The sequence below is a fragment of the Ranitomeya imitator genome, chromosome 8, assembly GCF_032444005.1.
Source record: "Ranitomeya imitator isolate aRanImi1 chromosome 8, aRanImi1.pri, whole genome shotgun sequence".
Taxonomy (NCBI): domain Eukaryota; kingdom Metazoa; phylum Chordata; class Amphibia; order Anura; family Dendrobatidae; genus Ranitomeya; species Ranitomeya imitator.
In genome coordinates this window covers 187,006,922-187,027,982 of record NC_091289.1, presented here as the reverse complement: position 1 = coordinate 187,027,982, position 21,061 = coordinate 187,006,922, and the positions used below count along the sequence as shown (strand labels likewise).

Below are 21,061 nucleotides of genomic sequence, written 5' to 3'. Positions count from 1 at the left end.
GAAAGATCAAATAAAGGAATTCCAGCTAAACGCCTTTCTTATATGGTCAGATCAATTCCAGAAGAAGAGCCACAGTCATGGCAGGAAATGCAAAAACTGCCTATTCATAAGAAGCAAAAATGGATAAAAGCTGCTGATGAAGAAATGGAATCCCTTCATAAGCTCAAAACATGGGAGCTCACAGAGCTACCTCAAGGCAAGAAAGCAATTGGATGTAAGTGGGTCTTTAAGAACAAATATGACTCCGAAGGTAATGTTCACCGTTTTAAAGCAAGATTGGTCGCAAAAGGATATTCACAAAAATATGGTGAAGATTATGATGCTACTTTTGCTCCAGTTGCCAAGCAAACTACATTCAGAACTTTATTATCCATAGCTGCTGTTCAGCAGATGAAAGTAAGACATTTTGACATCAAAACAGCCTTTCTACATGGAGACATTGAAGAAGAGCTGTACATGACTCAACCAGAAGGCTATGTTAAAAGGGGTAAAGAGAACCTTGTTTGCAGAATGCAAAAATCTCTCTACGGCCTTAAGCAATCAGCAAGAGCATGGAACACTAAGATGAACAAAGTGTTAATCGACGAAGGATTTAAAAGGTCTCAAGCGGATCCATGTTTGTATACAAAAGGTGTATCACAAGATTGGATGTATGTTATTCTATATGTGGATGATGTAATAATAGCGCATCAAGAAGAGAGAGAAATTTCAAAACTAGGTCAAATTCTGAACAAGCATTTCGAGACCAAGGACCTTGGAGATGTGACATACTATTTGGGAATCCAAATCCAGAGAGAGGAAGATGGAAGTTTTCTTCTTAATCAAAATTCTAAAATCTCCACAGTTCTAAACCAGTTTGGAATGTCAGAAGCCAAAGGCATATCAACTCCAATGGATCCATCTTACCTAAAATTGGAAGGAGAAGAAGATCTGCTACCCACAAATGACAGTTACAGACAAGCAGTGGGGGCACTTCTATACATAGCAACCACAACCCGTCCAGATATCTCAGCCACAGTGGGAATTCTCTGCCGACGTGTAAGCAAGCCACGCCAAAGAGATTGGAATGCAATTAAGAGACTTCTTCAGTATCTTAAGGCAACCCAAGAGTTAAGTCTAAAGATTTCTGCATCAGGAGATCTAATTCTCAGAGGATATGTAGATGCAGATTGGGCTGGAGACTCAAGTGATCGAAGATCAACAAGTGGTTACTTGTTCAAGTTAGGACACACTTCAATCTCATGGTCCAGTAGAAAACAAGTGTCAGTTGCATTGTCTTCTACAGAAGCAGAATATACATCAGCTGCTCATGCAAGTCAAGAGTTAATTTGGTTGAAGCAACTTTTGGAAGAATTCGGCAAACCACTAGCTGAACCAACTGTTATCTATGAGGACAACCAAGGATGTATCAAGCTCGCCAGCAGTGAAAGGATAAGTGCAAGAACAAAGCACATTGATGTTAAACATCATCACTTGCGTGACTTAGTAGAGCGTGAAGTTCTAAAGTTTGTTTACTGTGAATCTGACAAGATGTTAGCAGATGTTTTGACAAAGCCATTGTCAAGAGCCAAGTTTGAAGAATTCAGAACTGCAATGGGACTAACAGGATAAGCAGTTGTTGAGTGGGGGTGTTGGAATAAGTTTAAATGCAACAACTCCATTCCTGTTGTAGTCTGCATTGAATGTCTATGAGTGTTCATTTGTCAGCTATGCTGTGATTGTTAAAGTTTGTACAAAAAAAAAGGTCAGAGGACTCTCACTGATTGCATCATTCTGCTGCTGTTTCCTTCACAGAGAGACATGTGTTACATGGACTAGATTATATCGGTAGTTACTGTCAAAGCTTTCTTATTTTGTTCCAGTTCAAGCTGCATATATTAAACACAGTTTGCCTTACGTTGGATTCTGCTGCTTATATGAAGTAACACGCGCTGCTGTGGTAATACTCCGGCTAACATACAGGATGTAACTCAGGATCAGTAATGTAATGTATGTACACAGTGACTGCACCAGCAGAATAGTGAGTGCAGCTCTGGAGTATAATACAGGATGTAACTCAGGATCAGTAATGTAATGTATGTACACAGAGACTGCACCAGCAGAATAGTGAGTGCAGCTCTGGAGTATAATACAGGATGTAACTCTGGGTCAGTAATGTAATGTATGTAAACAGTGACTGCACCGGAAGAATAGTGAGTGCAGCTCTGGAGTACAATACAGGATGTAACTCAGGATCAGTAATGTAATGTATGTACACAGTGACTGCACCAGCAGAATAGTGAGTGCAGCTCTGGAGTATAATACAGGATGTAACTCAGGATCAGTAATGTAATGTATGTAAACAGCAGAATAGTGAGTGCAGCTCTAGGGTATAATACACGATGTAACTCAGGATCAGTACAGGATAAGCCTAGCGCAAAGCCTCATAAGTGATAGATCTCCAGATTAACATTTGGTCACTAAGTCATGGTAAGACTGTAGTACTATATGATTTAGAAAGTCACAGTAAATCACAAAACAATTCTAATTTTGAAAGTTAAATACATTATAGAGATGTATTAAAGGGAGTAAAATTAAGGGGAGAACTGCGTAACCATCATGTATTGTGGAATCAATATTTACCTGGGGGCTGGACTCTGCACCTCCCTTGTTTGCAGGTTTGACAATAGACAGCAACTGAAATATACAAGTGCCAACAATTAGACAGACGAGCGCAGCTCTGGAGCATACATCAGATGTTACAAGATGTTGTATCCATGCATACAATCAGGCTAACTTTTGCACATATATTAGGGCTCTGTGAATGCAAGTTGCAATTTCATTTTAAGCTGAAACTTGTACTTATGACTAAATGGCCGTTACAATCAAGGTTTTATTGCTCCAATACATCCAAAATATAAAAAAAGGAAACAACTTTGCAAATAATTTAGATCAAATGTTTCTTACTTAAAAATATTACAGTACACAAACTTTTGTCTGCAGTCTTTAAACCGGGTCTGCAAAGGAGCTGCATAGGTCTGCATAGGAGCTGCACACATAAAACCGTTGCTTTTCTTTTTCCACTGCTTGTCTCTATTGTTAGGTTTAAGTATCCGCCAGTGGTCTGTTTTAGCCATTGAAGACTTCTCAGCCATTTTGAACCATATTGTTTTATATTAGATGTTCAGGATTAAGAAAAAGCATTGTTTCTTTCATTCATTCAGAAGCAGTGCCACACATGGTCACAGGCCATATATAATATTGCATCTCCATTGACATACAAATCCAGGCAATACTTTTTATAGTACCTTGTAGGCAGACATTTTTTTTTTTTTTTACAAGCCAGCCATGTTGTTTTGACTGCACAATCCCTTTAAGATGCCATTACGGCGTACTGACTACTTACCCGTGGAGCAGCTGATAAACTTTGAATGACAAAGACAACAGGGTTTCCTGCGTTTTTTATTGCTTCCACGGCTTCTTCGTGGGTGGCACTTTTCAGGTCAACGCCAGATACCTGGAAATGACAGTCAGCTGGATCAGACCAATGACTGGATAATAATCCTGAGAAGTTACACTCAAGTGCCTAACTGGACCCCTGATGTATCCGGGAGGATGTTATAGCATTTACCCCTCCATCATCACTAAAAAATAAAAGTTACGTGGAGGGAAAAAGGTCACAGGAGTGTATTTTTTCTGGGGTGCTTTAATTTTGTTAAATGGGCAAAGCAACTTTACAATTTACTCCTTATTAAAAATCCTCTCTGTTCATGAAAAACAAAAAATACTAAATTAAATAGTTTTCTAATTCTATTATTTACTGTTCATTGCCTACACTACCAACCACCACTGCAGGTTATCAGAGGTGGCCAGTTTTCAAGGCAAGGAGTGCAGCACTCAAACTTGTTGCCGGATCAGGGCCCTGCCGCCCTCCAATGCTGCAAAGGCAAAACTGCCTCTACTAGTAAGACCAAGAGTGCACAATTCGGATCATGCTGCTGGTCCGAACGGTCTATAGTCACAACACCGTCCCTGCAGCAAGCAGGAGCCAAGGAGGCTGGGGAGCGGAGCACTCTTGAATTACATGTATCAAGATTTATTTGATCATTATTTATATTGGCACACACTATGCAAATATCAGGGAATACCTAACGTATGACCCATCAGAGAATATTAGGAGACAGCCCGGGTCACCGGCCAGCGCAGGGACAGGTGAAGCAGATCTACAATGCGAGACCCGTGACAAGCAGCTCCACACATCCCAGTTTCCAGGATTCACGTGAGAGGAACAATACAAGAAATTAGAATATTGCATTTAAAGGAAACTACTGAAATTAGTGATATGGCCATATAAGGTCTAATAAAAAACTAAAACAGACACCTGTCTCGTAGTGATCAAATATGCCAGTGCGGAGATATCACTCAATGACGCCACGTGCAAATTATACTGGAAGTGCATTGGCGGCGTGTCAGTGCTCAAATTGCATTAACCTGCCCCAATGCACGTCCTAGCTAATTTGCATGGGACTTCAAAGCTTAATAATTCAGAATTGGCACATCGGAAGTTGTACTGAGATCTGTACAGCCATATCAGTAGTACAATCGTTCTAACCGGTTCAATTTAACTGCATTAAACCTATTGCTTATCATTATCTTTTAATATTTTTTTATTATTATTTGACACCTATTTGGTTAATTTTAGTTGCACTTACTTCCAAAATTTTATCTCCAGTCTTCAGAGCCTTGGTTCTTCCCGCGGGACTGTCCTCCAGAACTTGCTTGATAAATATCCCTTTCAGTTCTTCCCCATTCTTCAGTCGTTTTATGATGGTATGTCCTCCCACAATACTGATCCCCAGGGACACCTGAGGTTCTCTCCAAATTTCAACCCTGACGATCAGAACATAAGATTCCATCAGATCAAGTCAACGGTAAAAATACTCATGTTGACCTAAGGCATCACTTACACGCGTGGAGCCCCCCAGTGGCTGAATGTTGGGGTCTCCTCTCCTTCTCCTTCTTCACGCTCTGGTAGCTCACTAAAAAAAAACAAACAAAAAAAAACAAAACACAAAATTAGATATTTTGTAATAAAAAAAATAATAATAATAAAAGTGACCACCAAAATTTTAAAGTTTTAAAATGGCCCAGCAAGATACCAAACCTGAATCCAAGTGACAATCTCTGGGCGAGCAGTAGAGGGCGCTGTACACAGGCGATGCCCCCGCTACCTGATACATGTGGAGCTACTGTTAGGGTACCGTCACACAGTGGCATTTTGATCGCTACGACGGCACGATCCGTGACGTTCCAGCGATATAGTTACGATCTCGCTGTGTCTGACACGCTCCTGCGATCAGGGACCCCGCTGAGAATCGTACGTCGTAGCAGATCGTTTGAAACTTTCTTTCGTCGTCTAGTGTCCCGCTGCGGCGGCATGATCGCATGGTGTAACAAAGGTGTGCACGATATTGTATACGATGTGCGCATAGTAGCCAACAGCTTCTACATCGCACATACGTCATGAAATTATCGCTCCAGCGTCGTACATTGCAAAGTGTGACAGCAGTCTACGACGCTGGAGCGATATTGTTACGATGCTGGAGCGTCACGGATCGTGCCGTCGTAGCGATCAAAATGCCACTGTGTGACGGTACCCTAAGGAAGAGGGGGCAAAGAATGTGCCATTCTGATGGACCCCAAACAAAAAAAAATAAAAACTGAAATTCCAAGGGGACTTCAACAAAGTATTGGTTTAACCCCTTAGTGACGGAGCCAAATTTTTGAAATCTGACCAGTGTCACTTTATGTGGTATTAACTCTGCAACGCTTCAACAAATCCCAGTGATTTTGAGACAGTTTTTTCGTGACACATTATACTTTATGATAATGGTAAATTTAGGTCAATATGTTTTGTGTTTATTTATTAAAAAAAAAATCAAAAATTTGAGAAAAATGTAAAAAACATTAGCAATTTTCAAAATTTGAATGATTATCTCTTTAATCCAGAAAGTCATACCACAGCAAACCATTAATAATTAACATTTCCCTCATGTCGGCTTTACATCAGCATCATTTGTAAAATGTTATTTTATTTTTTTAGCATTTTAGGAGGTTTAAAAATGTAGCAGCAATTTTTCATTTTTTCAAGGAAATTTACTAAATTTATTTTTTTCAGGGACTTATCCATGTTTGAAGTGACTTTAGGGGTCCCATATATTGGGGAAACCCGCAAACGTGATACCATTTTAAAAAAAGCACCCCCTGACATATCAAAAACTGCTGTCAGGTAGTTTCTTAACCCTTCAGGTGCTTTACAGCAGGGGTCCCCAACTCCAGTCCTCAAGGCCCACCAACAGGTCATGTTTTCAGGATTTCCTTTGCATTGCACATGTGATGCAATTATTACCTGGGCAAGACTAAGGAAATCCTGAAAACATGACATGTTGGTGGGCCTTGAGGACTGGAGTTGGGGAACACTGCTTTACAGGACTTAATGCAAAGTGGCATGACAGAAATGAAAATGTGCATTTTTACCACCTAAATGTCTCTAACTTCTGAACAGATTACTACAGCCGTCAGACTCTAAAGGTACCTTCACACATAACGATATTGTTAACGATATCGTTGCTATTTGTGACGTAGCAACGATATCGTTAATTAAATCGTTATGTGTGACAGCGACCAACGATCAGGCCCCTGCTGGGAGATCGTTGGTCGCTGAATAAAGTCCAGAACTTTATTTAGTCGCTGGACTCCTGCTGACATCGCTGGATCGGCGTGTGTGACACCGATCCAGCGATGTCTTCACTGGTAACCAGGGTAAACATTGGGTAACTAAGCGCAGGGCCGCGCTTAGTAACCCGATGTTTACCCTGGTTACCATGCTAAAAGTAAAAAAAAACAAACACTACATACTTACCTACCGCTGTCTGTCCTCCAGCGCTGTGCTCTGCAATCCTCCTGTACTGTCTGTGAGCCGGAAAGCAGAGCGGTGACGTCACCGCTCTGCTTTCCGGCCGCTGTGCTCACAGCCAGTGCAGGAGGAGAGCAGAGAAGCAGAGCGCAGCGCTGGAGGACAGACGGCTGTAGGTAAGTATGTACTGTTTGTTTTTTTTTACTTTTAGCATGGTAACCAGGGTAAACATCGGGTTACTAAGCGCGGCCCTGCGCTTAGTTACCCGATGTTTACCCTGGTTACCGGCATCGTTGGTCGCTGGAGAGTGGTCTGTGTGACAGCTCTCCAGCGACCAAACAGCGACGCTGCAGCGATTCGGATCGTTGTCGGTATCGCTGCAGCGTCGCTAAATGTGAAGGGGCCTTAAGACCACTATTTGGTCATGAATTGCCATGGCAAACATCAGGACCACAAAATCATGATCCGAGGGCACCAATTTGGATAAAGAGGAAGCCTCCACACTGTTAACCATTTATAATGAAGTAATCACAATTTACAGCAGCATCTAAGGGGTTAAACAGATTTGGACGGTGCAAACACTGATCGTGGCTGATGCAGAAAGTGGTCAGCTATAGTGGACAGTAGGGTTGAGCGAAACGGGTCGAAATTGTTCAAAAGTCGCCGACTTTTGGCAAGGTCGGGTTTCATGAAACCCGACCCGACCCCAGTGGGGGGTCGGCCATGAAGTCGGCGATCTTTTGAATCTGGAATCGGAATTCCGATCCCGATTCCCGATATGTTTAAGATATCGGGAATTGGTATCGGAATTCAGATTAAAGTGTAAAATATAGAATTAAAATAAAAAATATTGCAATACTTACCCTCTGACGCGCCCTGGTACTAACCGGCAGCCTTCCTCCTTCGAATCCGCGCTTCTAGGACCTTGCCGTGACGTCGCGGTGACGTCGCGGCTTGTGATTGGCCGCGCGGCCGCCCATGTGACCGCTCGCGCGGCCAATCACAAGCCGCGACGTCACCGAAGGTCCTGGAAGGGCTGATTCTTAGGAAGGAAGGCTGTCGGAAGGAAGCAGGGCGCTTCCGAGGGGGAGTATATACCTAATAGGAATATACTCACCCTCGGAAGCGCCCTGCTTCCTTCCGACAGCCTTCCTTCCTAAGAATCAGCCCTTCCAGGACCTTCGGTGACGTCGCGGGTGACGTCGCGGCTTGTGATTGGCCGTGCGAGCGGTCACATGGGCGGCCGCGCGGCCAATCACAAGCCGCGACGTCACCCGCGACGTCACCGAAGGTCCTGGAAGGCTGATTCTAAGGAAGGAAGGTTCCCGGTTAGTACCAGGGCGCGTCAGAGGGTAAGTATAAGGATATTTTTTATTTTAATTCTATATTTTACACTTAAATATGGATCCCAGGGCCTGAAGGAGAGTTTCCGCTCCTTCAGACCCTGGGAACCATGGAAACCCAATGCACTGCATTGGGTTTCGAGTTTCGGCCGACCCCGACCCCGACTTTTTTATAGGATCGGCCGATTTCACTCGACCCGACTTTTCCAAAAGTCGGGTTTCGTGAAACCCGACCCGATCCTATAAAAGTGAAGGTCGCTCAACCCTAGTCGACAGCCGACAGATGCTGGATTGTTACCTGTATGGGGAGGCTATTCTCTTATATCTCAGGTCAGTTAAATGGCGTATTGGCTGTCATTAAGGGGTTAAGGGTGTGCATATTTATGCAACCACATTATTTTGCTTGTTTATATCCAAAATTGTTTCAGTTTTTTTTCCTTTATGATTTTCTACAGATTATGAGAGACATTAAAAAGGTGGAAAAAGTTCTGAAATGCTTCGGTGTGGCATGATTTTGTTTACAAGATAAAAACCTGGGGTGTGTAGACTTTTTATATCCTGAAGAGTTAGTGCAAAATGGTAAGAAAAGCTTCTAAACAAATAAAAAATATATATGTATCACTATGTAACGGTATACAAAACATTTTTCAATATCTAAAATGTCAGAATGTGTCATGTGTCGGAGATTTGAAATATTCAGTGCAAAAGAAGCATCTTGAAGTGTGCAAAATACAGAAAATTCTACACAGAGGAAAGCAGGCAGCGCCACCTAGAGGCCATTACTGGTTTTTCATATATATATTTTTTTAAATACATTTTTTAGACATGGCCCGTTCAGCGGCATCATCTAAAAATAAAAGCAGTAATGTCTGAACAAATCTGCACAGCCTTATTAAACCTGAATGGTGCGATGTTGCAAATCCTGACGCAGCCTTAAGTCTGGGTGACAAGATCTTAGAAAAAGATCCAATTTAAAGTTAAGTAAAATTGGTCAGTGATCGGAGACCAGCGATCGCACATTAATCTATTTTATTTGTCAAAAACTAAAAATGAAATCTCACAGACCAGAGAATTTCCACCAAAAGCAGGAGGAAGATTCTCAAACTTTAAATATCCCTTTAAGAGAACCTGGCATTTTGCCATAAATATGTAAAGGTCGCTATTCTCCTGCTTTTCTATTATTCCTCTCTGATATGACCCCCTCTCCCCTATATGTAATTCTAGTATTTTTTTTTTTACCCAAGTGGGTATCTTTGAAGACCACACCCACTTGGCTAAGACGACTTGATTGACATACAAGGAAGGGGGAGCCATATCTCAGGATCTGAGAGGAATAAAGTAAAAAGAGCACCAGAGAACAGCAGCATTTACAGCAGGTTTAAAGAAAATAATACATATTTATGGCAAGTGATCCCCTCCGAGTCTGTACAGGTCTTCAGCCTCTGGATGTAGATTAAAGTGTTTCCATTCAATGACAGCAAGCGGAGATTGAAGAAAGGAAGCACAAAGCAAATTCTACAGTCAAAGCTGGAAAAAGTTGCAGAACTTTCTGTTTAATAAAAAAAAAAAAAAGTTTATGGAGTCACTTTTCCCACTTTACGTATATTTTACACATTACATTTGTTACCGTATCAGCAGCTTATTAAAGGCTCGACAATAAGTCAAACCCTTCGATGCTGGCGGGGTTCAGCGAGCGGCTTCTAGAGCCTCTGAAATTCTTAAGCTGCCCTCCTGATTAAAACATATAACAAGAGAAAAAAAAAATACATAAAATCCTCCCCACAGGAGATGAGACACTAAAAGTTGATTGGCAAAAGCCGTTAATGGGACTTCACAATATCCTTTAGAAACCCAATTTATCATTCCATTATGGAGTCAGAAGTAGCGAGCTCATTATATCCTCGTAAAATTATACGCCTCCTGAAATGATGCGAACCAAAAACACAATAACTTTTTATGAGCTCCCCCTTACAGAAGCCCGATAGATCAAGTCGTGCAATCTCGGAATGAGTAGTGTCATCCCTCCAAAAGACCCCCGGCCCCTTGTGCCTGCAGAACGCCACAGTCTGAACCCCAATTTCCAATACTGAAGACAAGTAAAAAAAATAGTTTTAATTTGAAAGGAAAGCAGTAACATGACAAAAAAAAAACCAAAGAAAAAAAAAAAAAAAACTACCATTATTTTATTAAAGTCACTAAAGAGACGATAAAAGAAACGGCCCTAAATTAATGGCTTTAAATATCTTCGCTCCGCAGGTTATGCTTCCTACTTAGATTTAGAGGCTTTTCCTGTTATTAAAAAGGGGTTGGCCAGTTTAGAAAAAAAATAAATTAAACACCTGATTGGGGTATTCTGAGGGAGGGGGTGATCCTTTTCGCAACCCCGGAGTGGCGATTGATTATAAAACATAATATCTCACCCTAGACAACAACTCATTGAGAAAAAATAGATAGTGTGCAATACTTCATGTCACCTCCGGGGGAGCTGCGGGAAAATAGAACACTTTAGGCTGTGTGCACACGATGTGGTTTTTTCACGTTTTTTCCCAATAAAAACGCTATAAAACTGCAAAAAAACCCCCGCATACAATAAGCATCCCATCATTTAGAATGAATTCCGCATGTTTTGTGCACATGATGCGTTTTTTTCCACGAAAAAAACGCATTGCGGTAAAAACCGCAGCATGTTCATTAATTTTGCGTTTTTTTTTTTTGCGGATTTCCCACTACAAAATGCATTGGGAAGTGTCCGGAAAAAAACGCAGCAAAAACGCATCAAAACCGTGGCAAAAACGCGTCAAAACCGTGGCAAAACTGCATGCAGATTTCTTGCAGAAAATGTCCGTTTTTTTCTCAGGAATTTTCTGCGAGAAATCCTGAACGTGGGCACATAGCCTAACTCCCAGATTTCTACACAGATTACAGATTTTCATCAGAGTCCCAGCAGTCGGATGATAAATGATAGATCACAAGTTATCTATTTGGTCTATACTACAACCGTCCTATTAAAAAAAATCTAAAACAGCAGCTGTGGAATAACCGCAGTAACTGAGAAATTTTATTGGTAATGTATGCCAAGAAAATATATATTTTTAGATTTTTGTGCATGCTTTGCCTGTAGATTGAGGAGACAACTCCTAAAAACACAAAAAAAACAACTTTGCATAAAAGAGGTCACCACTATGGGGAGCATACAGAAGACAGACTGATCAATGATATTAGTGGGAGCTTTATAAATTCATATGCAGCGAGCTCCCCCTAGTGGTGACTGTCTGTGGCCAACTTTTATCAGATATTTCTATGGAAAAACAAGTATTTAGACCTATATAATAATATAAAAGAAATCGTGTTCCCTACTCCAATGCAGACAACATGGCATTAAAGTAAGATATTCAGTGTGTGGTTTTGCAGCAGTCAGGGAAATAATATAAAAGTTACAGACGATCACATACATGGAAGATAGACTCTGAAGACGCTGAGCCCCGGAGTCTCTCTCTGTTCTATGGCTCCTCTTCAAAACGATTGCATCTGGATCAAAAATGATGGTGGGCTCTTTAAGGAAAGCAGTTTCCCCTGCAGCAGAAAAGGGTACTGGATAAGACATGGTACTGCTATCATCTCTACCACCTATCTTATATTTAACGGTGGATGCGTCCTTCTGTCTAAATCCTGGATGCGGTGCCTGAACACCGTGGAGTCGGAGTCAGCGAGTGCGCATACCGCACCATTTTATTGAAGACATTGCGCATACAAATTAACAGACACAGTGTCTTCACCAAAATGGCGCCAATATTGCAAAATGTGCACATGTTGACCCGGGACCATTTTATTGAAGAACTGTACAACAACATCTACATAGCATTGCATACGCGCTGGTTCTCACCATTATCCCTAAGGCCAGCGCATGCACACTGCTATGTGACGTTATAGTATATTGAATACGCGTTGGTTCTCGCCATTATCTCTATGGCCGACACATGCGCACTGCTATGTGACGTTGTAGTATATTGAATACGCGTTGGTTCTCGCCATTATCTCTATGGCCAACACATGTGCACTGCTATGTGACGTTGTAGTATATTGAATACGCGTTGGTTCTCGCCATTATCTCTATGGCCGACACATGCGCACTGCTATGTGACGTTGTAGTATATTGAATACGCGTTGGTTCTCGCCATTATCTCTATGGCCGGCACATGCGCACTGCTATGTGACGTTGTAGTATATTGAATACGCGTTGGTTCTCACCATTATCCCTATGGCCAGCACATGCGCACTGCTATGTGATGTTGTAGTATATTGAATACGCGTTTGTTCTCGTCATTATCTCTATGGCCAGCGCATGCGCCCTGCTATGTTGACACTGTAGTATATTACTTCAATAAAATGACACCGGAGTCAGCATGTACGCATTCTGTGACCTCCAGCGCCATTTTACTGAAGACACTGTTTATGCAAATTCACAGACAAAAAAAAATGGAGCTGGATAGCACAGTATGCGCATGCACTGACTCGGACGCCATTTTATTTAAGAATTCTACTACAAGTCAACATAGCAGTACGCATGCGCCAGACATCACCTTTATGCCTTTGGCCGCAGTGTGCACACGGCTATATTGACGTTGTAATACAATGCGTCAATAAAATGGCGCTGGAGAGCATGCTATACGCTGACACCAGCATTTTATGCAGCATTTTATGTTGACGTTGTAGTACCTTACTTCAATAAAATGTGGCCAGAGTCAGCGCGTGCGTATACCGCGATCGTTACCCCCATTTTATTGAAGACACTGTATCACTGTACCAATAAAAATGCTCGCCGCTTGGGTGTAGAACGGGTTCAATAGAGAGCACAATGTACACAGTCCTGTACACTTCAATGGGCCAAGCTACAGAATCAGACACACCCCATGGAGAGGTAAAGGGTGAAGAAACTGCAAACAGTTCCTCATAGCTCAGCTTCCTTGGCCAGTGGATCCATGTGGGTTAACTACAGTCAGATACTAACTTTGCTCCATGGCTAAGTCGAGAATTACTTCCTCCGGGCTGTGGATATCGGAGTCATATGTGTCCAGGGCTTCGAGGGGCAGCAATCGGGATCTGGAGTCACTCAAATCTCTATACTATAAAAAGAAAACAAATGATAGCGTTACACCCTTGTGCTCCCCATATACAGTGGGGCAAAAAAGTATTTAGTCAGTCAGCAATAGTGCAAGTTCCACCACTTAAAAAGATGAGAGGCGTCTGTAATTTACATCATAGGTAGACCTCAACTATGGGAGACAAACTGAGAAAAAAAAATCCAGAAAATCACATTGTCTGTTTTTTTAACATTTTATTTGCATATTATGGTGGAAAATAAGTATTTGGTCAGAAACAAACAATCAAGATTTCTGGCTCTCACAGACCTTTAACTTCTTCTTTAAGAGTCTCCTCTTTCCTCCACTCATTACCTGTAGTAATGGCACCTGTTTAAACTTGTTATCAGTATAAAAAGACACCTGTGCACACCCTCAAACAGTCTGACTCCAAACTCCACCATGGTGAAGACCAAAGAGCTGTCAAAGGACACCAGAAACAAAATTGTAGCCCTGCACCAGGCTGGGAAGACTGAATCTGCAATAGCCAACCAGCTTGGAGTGAAGAAATCAACAGTGGGAGCAATAATTAGAAAATGGAAGACATACAAGACCACTGATAATCTCCCTCGATCTGGGGCTCCATGCAAAATCCCACCCCGTGGGGTCAGAATGATCACAAGAACGGTGAGCAAAAATCCCAGAACCACGTGGGGGGACCTAGTGAATGAACTGCAGAGAGCTGGGACCAATGTAACAAGGCCTACCATAAGTAACACACTACGCCACCATGGACTCAGATCCTGCAGTGCCAGACGTGTCCCACTGCTTAAGCCAGTACATGTCCGGGCCCGTCTGAAGTTTGCTAGAGAGCATTTGGATGATCCAGAGGAGTTTTGGGAGAATGTCCTATGGTCTGATGAAACCAAACTGGAACTGTTTGGTAGAAACACAACTTGTCGTGTTTGGAGGAAAAAGAATACTGAGTTGCATCCATCAAACACCATACCTACTGTAAAGCATGGTGGTGGAAACATCATGCTTTGGGGCTGTTTCTCTGCAAAGGGGCAAGGACGACTGATCCGGGTACATGAAAGAATGAATGGGGCCATGTATCGTGAGATTTTGAGTGCAAACCTCCTTCCATCAGCAAGGGCATTGAAGATGAAATGTGGCTGGGTCTTTCAACATGACAATGATCCAAAGCACACCGCCAGGGCAACGAAGGAGTGGCTTCGTAAGAAGCATTTCAAGGTCCTGGAGTGGCCTAGCCAGTCTCCAGATCTCAACCCTATAGAAAACCTCTGGAGGGAGTTGAAAGTCCGTGTTGCCAAGCGAAAAGCCAAAAACATCACTGCTCTAGAGGAGATCTGCATGGAGGAATGGGCCAACATACCAAGAACAGTGTGTGGCAACCTTGTGAAGACTTACAGAAAACGTTTGACGTCTGTCATTGCCAACAAAGGATATATTACAAAGTATTGAGATGAAATTTTGTTTCTGACCAAATACTTATTTTCCACCATAATATGCAAATAAAATGTTAAAAAAACAGACAATGTGATTTTCTGGATTTTTTTTCTCAGTTTGTCTCCCATAGTTGAGGTCTACCTATGATGTAAATTACAGACGCCTCTCATCTTTTTAAGTGGTGGAACTTGCACTATTGCTGACTGACTAAATACTTTTTTGCCCCACTGTAAGCAATGCTGGAACTATATACACCCCTAATAATAGTGTACATCCCTATTCCCATCATACTGTGATAATTCCCCAATAGATCCTCCTATCAATGTCATACGGGCTGGAGACCTGCAGAGTCCGCGTCATCGAACTTAAAATCTTTTCAGCAACTTTATTTACAGCTGCATGAAAAAAATAAATATTGGAAGAGTATAAAAACAAAAATATTATAAATATTATATTGAGTGGTTCAATTTAAATGTCTTATTATTATAAAAAAATATGATATAACTGAAACTGGATGTTTTATCGCATTCAGCCAGACACAGCACCTTTAAAAAGGAGCATATTTTTCTATAAAACACAGGTAGAGAAAACTCTAAAATCAGCTCATACTAAAGGAATTCCACCGCACAGACACTGCGATCCGCCAGGAGTATAAAGAGGAGACAAAATATTCCAGCAACAGGAGATTTCTAATAAATCTTGATTTTATCGAAAAGTGTACAAAAATAAGTTGCAACCAAAACCACCACCACTAAAAAATTAAAGTCATACAAACATGTTTCGGACACATATCTTTCTTAAAACGAGTTTGTCTGACTTTTTAATTTTTGAGTGGTGGTGGTTTTGTTTTTTTTTTGTTTTTTTTTATAAATCGTTGGAAATTTTCAGGATCTTCTGCTCCTGGAATTTTTTCGACTTTTCCATATTTTTCTATATTACAGAAATAAGCCATGCTTTATATAAAACTGCCTCGTCTTTCATTCTTCCTGGTATTTGGCTTTACCAAAACTATATTGATACAGTCATATGCAGATTACATGCGTTTTTAAAGCGTAAATGCAATAAAAACACATCTGCACTTTTTACTTGCAGATTTTCTGCAAGTTTATGGGAAAAATCTGCTGAAAAAATTCCACGTAACCGCAAGAGAAGTTGATATGTTGCAGATTTGAAAAACACACTGCAGATCATATTACTCTAGTAAAAAAAAAAAGGAAATTTCTATAAATCCCATCCACTTTGCTGGACTTGTAAGACGCCGTGTTTTTAACACTGCATGTTTTTAAAATATGCAGCATGAAAAAAAAAAAAAATAACCAAAAATTAATTGTGGGCACACAGCGTAAAAGACAAAAAAGGGTTGAGTTTTGCATCTCATGACTTCCCTCTCCAACATCACTGAAGGAGATCTTACTCGCCTCCTTTCCAAATCGCACCTCACCACCTGTGCACTTGACCCCATCCCTTCCCACCTGCTCCCGAACCTCACTAACACGCTCATTCCAGCCCTAACCCATCTCTTCAACCTATCGCTATCTTCTGGCACCTTCCCCTCTGCTTTCAAACATCACACCTATCCTCAAAAAAGCTAACCTTGACCCAACTGCTATGCCCAGCTATTACCCCATATCACTGCTCCTGCTTGCTTCCAAACTCCTTGAGCAGCACCTCTATGGTCAACATTCCTCCCACCTCTCATCTAACTCTCTCCTTGACAACCTCCAATCTGGCTTCCGCCCCCACCACTCCACCGAAACTGCTCTGATCAAAATTACTAATGACTTACAGCCAAAGCTAACAGACGGTTCTCCATCCTCCTCCTCAACCTGTCCTCTGCTTCCGACACAGTCGATCACTGCCTACTGCTACAGATTCTTTCTTCCCTTGGCATCAAAGACCTTGCCCTGTCCTGGATTGCCTCGTACCTTTCCGACCGCACATTAAGCGTTTCCCACTCCCACAATACCTCCTCATCCCGCCCTCTCTCTGTTGGAGTTCCTCAAGGCTCTGTCCTAGGGCCCCCACTTTTTTCCATCTATACTCTTGGCCTAGGACAACTCAAAGTCCCATGGCTTCCAGTACCACCTGTATGCGGACGACACTCAGATCTACCTCTCTGGCCCAGATGTCACCTCTCTGCTGTCCAGAATCCCGGAGTGTCTATCAGCCATATCCTCCTTCTTCACCTCTCGCTTCCTAAAACTCAATGTAGACAAAACCGAACTCATCATCTTTCCCCCCATCTCGCATATCCCCCCTACCTGACCTATCTATTATGGTAAACGGCATCACGCTCTCTCCCGCACCTGAAATCTGCTGCCTCGGGGTAACTCTTAATTCTGCCCTGTCCTTCAAACCGCACGTCCAAACTCTTGCCAGCTCCTGTCACCTCCAACTCAAAAATATTGCCAGAATCCGTCCCTTCTTCACCCCACAATCTACTAAAACTCTTGTGCATGCCCTCATCATCTCCCGCCTCGACTACTGCAACACCCTCCTCTGTGGCCTCCCCGCTAACTCTCTTGCGCCACTCCAGTCTGTCCTCAACTCTGTTGCTCGGCTAATCCACCTCTCTACTCGCTACTCCCCTGCTTCTCCCCTCTGCAAATCTCTCCACTGGTTCCCAATTCCCCAACGAATCCAGTTCAAATTACTAACACTGATCTACAAAGCCATGCACAACCTGTCCCTCCCTATATCTCTGAACTAATCTCCCATTATCTTCCCTCAAGTAATCTCCGATCCTCCCAAGACCTCCTACTCTCCTCCACACTTATTCATTCCTCACACAACCGCCTCCAAGATTTCTCCCAAATATCCCCCATCCTCTGGAATTCCATGCCTCAACACGTCCGATTATCCACCATCCTCGGATCCTTCAGACGGAACCTGAAAACCCATCTCTTCAGGAAAGCCTACAGCCGGCAGAAACCACTCTGCCGCCTCACCAACCACCCGAGCTGCCGCCACGTCACCGACCACCCGAGCTGCCGCCACGTCACCGACCACCAGAGCTGCCGCCTCTCCAACCACCCGAGCTGCCGCATCGTCACCGCCAGAGCTGCCACCTCACCAACCACCCGAGCTGCCGCCACGTCACCGACCACCCGAGCTGCCGCCACGTCACCGACCACCAGAGCTGCCGCTTCTCCAACCACCTGAGCTGCCGCATCGTCACCGCCAGAGCTGCCACCTCACCAACCACCCGAGCTGCCGCCTCACCACCACCAGTGCTGCAGTACACCGACCTCCTGTCTCTTCCCCATTATCCCGAAGAATGTAAGTCTGCAAGGACAGGGTCCTCTCCCCTCTGTACCAGTCTGTCATTGTAAATTTGTTTACTGTTAACGATATCTATAACCCTATATGTCACCCCTTTTCACATGTACAGCACCATGAAATTAATGGTGCTATATAAATAATAATAATAAGAATAATAAGAATAATAATAATAATATGACGCTCATATGATTTTGCCATTCAGGAGTCTGGAAAACCTGAATTGGTAATCAGTGGGCATCCAACTGCTGTTTCTATCACTCCTACTCCAATCCCATATTCCATGTGAAGTACAAAAGAATGAAAAAGTCCAGGGGTGGGGTGGGGGGCTTGAATAACTCTATAGGGGCAATATATTCCAAGGAAGATCACCAAAAAGTGGCTGCAACAGGCAGGTTAGACCTGATCATAAAAATGTAGAAAGAATTTGTGCAGCAGAAACGAGTCTTTATGAAGAAAATTAGAAGACTGTTTCAAATCTGCTTAAAATATGTAATATAGTATTTATATCTAATATAAATATGATGGACAATGTAATATATAAAAATACATAATGTAAAATATAAACATTACTATGTACAATGTACATTATAAATATGTTTTGTATAATAAAATATATACAAATTGCAGCAGTCACTTGGTCATTACCTCCGTTACCCTATGGGATCCGCGCACCCAACTTTTGGGAGTTTGTGCGAAAAACTGTTAGAACGTTGGAATTAATGAATGAGGCGAGTCAATAAAATGTGCGACGGACGTGCGGCGTGATCAATAACTACATTTAGAGGATGACAGGCATCTCATAAATATTCACCCAGCGTTGGGGAATAACATTTTTTTGCATTCAATCAGATGGTGATTTGCGGAGCTCTGAAACACTTACAAGCTTGCAATTTTTGTGAATCAATGAATAACTTTATGGCCATTTTTTTTCTGGGGGCTAAAACCTTAGAAACTAATCTGATCATAGAAAAGAAAAAAAAAGGGAGGGAAGGAGACTCAGACGGGGTCCAGAGTGATAAAATCAGGGAGAGAAGAAGAGCATTATCTAGGCCAGACGATCTTATGATCAGGGCAACTCCATGTTCCCTCTTTGCCCATGTCACACATTGCCTGTGAATACGTACGGCAGCAGCGTCTAGCCATGCTGGGGCGGAGGACGTGTTCTGGACGGAGGGAGGTGGAATCCCATTAGATTGCAGACTATGCTCATCATTGTCGGCATGGGAAGCGTCTTGTTGGGGGTCCTCATCATCCACCAGCATCTCTATTTCTTCCATAAATCCCCCCATGTTGTGCATTTCCCACGATTCTTGTAAAGGCTCTGCATTATTGTGGTGTATATTAAAGGCTGGGCCCAGAGTCAGAGATGGCTCGTCTACAAGCTCCTCTCTGCCGTCATCTATGAATGGTTCCACTTGATATTTCTCCTAAAAATAAAAAAAATCTAATAATAATAATAATAGTAATAATACCGTAATAATAATAATACAACATCAAATACAATGTAGACGCTTGCAGTTCATGAATTTTGCGCAAAATTGAAAATGCTCTTCATTTTTGTTTTTTACTTTTTGGAGTGCCTTTTTTTTTTTTTTTTTTTTTTTTAATAATGTTACATTATAATATCTCAAAATCAGGGTTAAAAATTCCTGACATGCATCAAATCGGTCCCGGTGGGGGAGAGGGAGGCAACCGGGAACTAAAATGAATCTGCGAAAAATTACGACTTTTTAAAAAGTTGAAAATGATAAATCTGAAAATCTCATTTCTTGCTCACAATGGCAAACACAAAAAAAAGTAAAAAATACAATACTTGAAAAAAAAATCCAGGAAAATGCACGTAAAATAGACATTGAAAAGGTATAAATATTAAAGAAGAATAAAGGCGCTAATGAAAAACAAGCGAAACACACAAAAAAAAAAAGGGGGAAAAAAGGACATAAATGCAAGAATGAATCAGTCTCTCGGTATAGAATTTGCCTCCTATTCCTGACAGACTGTCAACCGCAATGTCGCATTAAAGTGGCGGTTATAAAACAGCATAAGGCTATGTGCACACTTTGCGGATTGGTGTGCAGAATTTTCCGCACAAACTCGGCATCTCCTGGCAGAAATCGCAGGTGTGTATTTGCCACGGATTTTATGCGGAATTTATACAGATTTTGTGCGGATTTTCTGCGTTTTTTACCCCTGCGGATTTCTATTATGGAAGGGGTCAGAAACGCTGCAGTTCCGCACAAAAGAAGTAGAATGCTACTTTTGTTCCGCAGTGGTTTTCATGCGGATTTTTCCACACCATTAGCACAGCTTTTTTTTTTTTCTATTGATTTACATTGTACTGTAAATCACTGTGCGGAACTGCAGCGTTTCTGCGTGGAAAAATCCGATGCGGATCCGCAGTAATTCCGCATTGTGTGCACACAGCCCATTAGATCTGAACGCTATGGTAGAAACAGCGCCACCCTGGAGGTAATGTCAGATATTGCAGCTCAGCCAAATTTGATACATTTTTGAAACTTGTTTCCTGCCTCAATGTTTCCCTTCTGGGTGTAAGATTCTTGGCTAAAATCCCTGCCATTAACCCAAATTCTCCACACTACTTTATGCTGTAACATTGACATCCCGACTCCAGGTTATGTCACCGGCATTTCCCGTGCACCCGGAGGGACCAGAAATTACGGCCCAGCAGGGAACCTGAAACGCGTCAGATAGAAGCGGTGGAGGATCATCAATAGGATGAACACTTCTTATAATCTTATTTTGATTTTTTTTTTTAACTATTTCTATGCAGGGGATCTGGCTCTCTGTATCAGAAAAGGCTAAAGACTGTATGACAAATGGACTCCGTTCCTGATATGCTTGTGTCATGCTCCGCACCCTCATGCACCAGACATAACACATTGTATCAGTTCTGCCCAAACAATTGGCTACAACAGTCAATACTGACACTTTGTCTCCACAGAGCAGAATGATATCAGACTGTACAATAACAT

General features: G+C 42.1%; 1 protein-coding gene across 4 annotated transcripts in view; it reads right to left on the bottom strand.

Moving 5' to 3' along the window:
- Positions 1 to 21,061, bottom strand: part of PATJ (PATJ crumbs cell polarity complex component) — a 240,147-nt gene that overhangs the window by 113,084 nt on the left and 106,002 nt on the right. For all 4 annotated transcript variants that reach the window (XM_069738164.1, XM_069738165.1, XM_069738166.1 and 1 more), the window contains 7 exons: positions 19,193 to 19,495; positions 13,247 to 13,361; positions 11,691 to 11,811; positions 4,947 to 5,018; positions 4,692 to 4,869; positions 3,386 to 3,496; positions 2,623 to 2,676 (listed from right to left, as the gene is read on the bottom strand). In XM_069738164.1, the coding sequence (XP_069594265.1) occupies positions 2,623 to 2,676; positions 3,386 to 3,496; positions 4,692 to 4,869; positions 4,947 to 5,018; positions 11,691 to 11,811; positions 13,247 to 13,361; positions 19,193 to 19,495 (954 nt within the window). The remainder of the gene's footprint in view (positions 1 to 2,622; positions 2,677 to 3,385; positions 3,497 to 4,691; positions 4,870 to 4,946; positions 5,019 to 11,690; positions 11,812 to 13,246; positions 13,362 to 19,192; positions 19,496 to 21,061) is intronic.